This window comes from Trichosurus vulpecula, chromosome 1 (assembly GCF_011100635.1).
Source record: "Trichosurus vulpecula isolate mTriVul1 chromosome 1, mTriVul1.pri, whole genome shotgun sequence".
Classification (NCBI taxonomy): Eukaryota; Metazoa; Chordata; class Mammalia; order Diprotodontia; family Phalangeridae; genus Trichosurus; species Trichosurus vulpecula.
Window position 1 is genome coordinate 29,398,758 of NC_050573.1, and position 4,173 is coordinate 29,402,930.

The window sequence follows — 4,173 nt, forward strand, 5'->3', positions numbered from 1 at the left end:
CGATTTGAGACATCAGGAGACACCAAGAGATTTCCCCATTAGATTGTAAGTTCCTTGAGGGCAGGGACTATCTTTTGCTTCTTTATGTATCCCCAGCCCTTAGCACAGTGCCTGGAATATAGCAGAGTCTTAGTAAATATTTATTGGTTGATCGAGATTGATTAGCCCGGCTTGGAGATATTTGAGTCTCCTGTGGATGGGGAAAGGGAAGACCAAAAATAGTTTTGAAGTTTCCTATGAGTTAACATCCACTTGGAAAACTACAGAGATATGTCTCTGAGTTTGGTCATGGGAAAGGGCATCTGTGAAATGAAAAATCCTACTAGCACATCTCTGCAAATCTCTCTTCATTTTCTCAAGGTTTTTCATCTGTAAAAAGAGAAGGAGGCAATGAGGTACAATATAAAGAACACTGACTTGGGAGTCATAGTTCCAGGTTCTGATATTCAAACAGTGCCACTTACTATCTGAGTAAGTAACTTTGGACAATTGAAATGATTTCTTTGGTTCTCAATTCTTCCGTCTGTACAATGAGGAGGCTGGACTGGCCAGTATCTAAGACCTTTTGTGTTCTAAAGTTCCTTTGAACTTTCACATTCTCTGTTCTAGTCCATTTCTAAATTTCTTTCTCCTAAGACCCCTCCCAACCCTGACATTCCCTGTTCTAAGGCCCTTCCCAGCTCTGACATTCCCTGTTGTGTTGGTAAGCAAAATGGCCTTTGTTTTCTTTGAGTAACTCAGTGTGTTTCATTGAGCCTTGCTAGGTGCTGGGCCCCAGGCCCAGAGCCCTATTAGGTGTGGAACCTATGTGGGTGCGGATTGGTGACTGGGGTGGGGCCCAAGATGGGACTGGCTAAGGGGAGGTGTTAACTCCAGAGGCATGCCCTATTGGGTGTTAACCTAATCTATGTGGATGTGAACCTCCCAGGGTCCTAAGGGGAGGGGCCAACTCAAGAACCAATCACCAGAGCCTGGGCTCTGGTCATTCAGATGACGCTTGATGATGTCAAAAACTCTATAAGAGGAGAGAAGACAGCTTGAAGATCCCTTTCTATTGGAGCTCTTTGAGGCAGCAGTGGTGGCGTGTGACTCTGGGCCAGCCCTTGTTCTGAATGCCTGGGCTGAACCTAGATGTTGGTAACTATGAATTGTATTGGGTCTGTCTGTTGATATTTGTAATTTGTTTGTATTTTGTTCTGAAGTTCAGGGTGCTGGCTTTTTCCCCTGAACTAAATGAATGTTCTGAAGTTCAGGGTGTTGGTCTCTTCCCCTGAAGTAAGTGAATGAATCTGTATTTGGTCTGTCTGTTGACGCTTGTAATTTGTTTGTATTTGTTCTGAAGTTCAGGTTTCTGGCTTTTTCCCCTGAACTAAGTGAATGCTGTCTGTATGCTGGATTAAAGTAAACTTGTCAACCCCTTTAACCTTGCTTTCCTTATTAAAGCAGATCAAAAGAACCTGTGCTTTCCCAGCGTGCTGGCAGCTTTCTGGGTGCTAGCTGTGGGTGGATCTTACACCCCTACAGAAGCTGCTAGCCAGATTGTTGTAACACCTTTTCTAAAGCCCCTCTCAGCTCTGACCTTCCCTGTTCTAAGGCCCCTCCCAGCTTTGACATTTAATGTCCTTTGCAACTCTGATATTCCACAATTCATAGAATTCCATTGTACTGTCTAACTCTCTGGGACCCCATTTGGGGTTTTCTTTTTTTTTATACTAGGTAAAGATTTTATTAACCTTTTTTATAGTTAGTCTGCAAAGAATGAATTGTGTATAAGCAATAAATGAAAAGAGCTGCAATGTCCAATGGGCTTCAAAATATTAGAGATCTAATTCTCTAGATCCATAAACATAAAGAAAAAAAAGGAAAAGAAAAAAAGCAGTCACACGATATAAAATAGCAGCTCCATATAACTTTCAAGTTTTAACTTTCGGAAGATGATTCTCGATTCAGTTTGCCTCGTTCTTAGAAGCCTCGTCAAAATTCTCAACGAGATCTGGAACTTCATCATCGTCATCCTCCCCAGTGGCAAGTGGTGCTTTTCCATCAACAGGTTGTTTGGGCAGAGCCTCTGCCAGTCTTCTTAAATTAGTTAGACTGTCGGCTCCTAGCTGGTTTAAGATGCTGGGGAGCATTTCTGTTAGCTGCTTTGTCTCAGCATGGCCTGTAATAGTGAAAGTGTTTGCTGCCAATGATGCCTGAACTTTAGGATTATTAAAGTGGATCACTGTTCCCTGGTTGGTAAACATATTCACCTCTTCAATACCAGAGATATTGTTTACTCCTAGTTTCTTTAAGGAAAACTGAAGTTTCTTATCATCTGCTGTAGCTGTTCTATGAATCACCTTCTTCTTTCTCCGAGCAGTTCCTTTCCCACCAATGCGCACTTGTGCTTGCAGCTTGGCAAGTTTCTCTTGGTTCATAATCGTTTCTTTCATCTTGCCGGAATGGAAACGGAGCTGCGCAGATGACCGGGGGAGTTACTAGCAGGGTCGCAGGTATAAGAGCCAGAGACAGGGGAACACACGCGGGGTAGCAAGATGGCAGCCCCATTTGGGATTTTCTTAGCAAAGATAATGGTGTGGTTTGACATTTACTACTCCAGCTCATTTTACAGATGAAGAACTGAGGCAAACAGAGTTAACTGACTTGCTCAGGGTCACACAGCTAGTGTTTGGGGCCAGATTTGAACTCAAGAAGATTATTCTTCCTGAGTCCAAGCCCGGCTCTCTATCCACTGTGCCACCTAGCTGTCATTTCATAGAATCATACAATCATTTATGTAGAACTAGAAGGCACCTCAGAGGACATCTGATCCAATCTCTTAATTTTATAGAGCAACTGAAGCCCTGAAGGTTAAATGACTTGCCCAGGATCATAAGAGTAGTGGGCATTCGAGGTCAGATTCAAGCCCACATTCTCAGATTCCAGTGTCTAGTTCTCCTTCCACTGTCTATGATTCATGGGAGAGAAATAGTACAGCAGTACTTTACTTATTGCCATTTCTTGAAAAGAATAGTGGTTAGTCATGGGAAAGTATGGTCCATAAAATCAGGGCCCTTGTTACCCTAAGCATCATATCTTTCTCAGAAGACGTGTTTCTATTCATGCATCCCCAAACCACTGCTTGTTGATTTCTTGGATCCCTTAAGCCAGATAAATTTGCTCTGTGAAGTTTGGATTCAGTCAAAGAGCCACACTTGAGGACCTAGAGGGCCACATGTGGATTCAAGGTCACAGGTTCCCCACCCCTGCCTTAAGCCTATTGACTTTCGACATCTTGGAACCTCCTTCAAATTCTAGCTTATTGGAATCTTTGGTAGGAAGATCTCTTTCCCAAACCCCATTTCTCATATCAAGGGTTGGGGACCCCAGTCATTTAGATAATGGCTCATTGATGACTTTGTGAACTATCATTGACCCAGGCAAGGGAATCTAATGGAAAGAACAATTCCTCCCAGGTCTTACAGCTTTTTTCTCCTCAGATTGAGTTCTTTGTGCCTCCCTGTCTACCTACACATTATGTCTCCATTAGATTATAACCTCCTGCAGGTCAAAGGCCACTCTTATTTTCATCTTTGTATTATCAGCATCTGGCTCAGTGTTTGGCACCTATTTGGAGCTTAATAAATATGTGGGGTGTAAAACTGATTGGGAATCTGGAGACATGTATTCTAGATTCTCCTCTCACGATAATTAGCAGTGTAACCTTAGGTAAGTCACTCAACCCTTCTTGGTCTCAGTTCCCCCATTTATAAATTATTAGTAGTCAGATCATATGATCCCTGTGATATTTTCCAATCCTAACATTCTGAATGTCTTTACAAAGGTGATAGGTGAGGCACCAAAGGTAGCTTAGGATATCGAGAGAGAGTTGGTCTTGGAGTCAAGACGATCTGGGTTCAAGACTGACCTCTGACACATACTAGTTGACCTTGAGGTCAACCTCTCAATAGCCCAGGCAGCTTTCTAAGGCAAGGTTTCTTAACCTTTTTAGTGTCATGGTGACCTTTGGCAATCTGGTAAAACTTATGGACCTTCAAACTCAAGTCTTCAAAGGCCAGAGTCAACGATCTTTTCTCTGTACCACTTGGTTGATAATAATGTTTTTAAATGGATAAAATAAAATACATGGAATTACTAAGGACATATGTCACTAATAATCCTGATAATAGC

General features: G+C 42.4%; 1 protein-coding gene across 1 annotated transcript; it reads right to left on the reverse strand.

The window, feature by feature from the left end:
• Positions 1-1,746: 1,746 nt before the first annotated feature.
• LOC118828443 (transcription factor BTF3-like) lies at positions 1,747-2,541 on the reverse strand. The gene has a single exon (XM_036735043.1). It carries the CDS (start codon positions 2,433-2,435, stop codon positions 1,947-1,949), a length of 489 nt encoding a protein of 162 aa, XP_036590938.1. The 5' UTR covers positions 2,436-2,541; the 3' UTR covers positions 1,747-1,946.
• Positions 2,542-4,173: the final 1,632 nt, after the last annotated feature.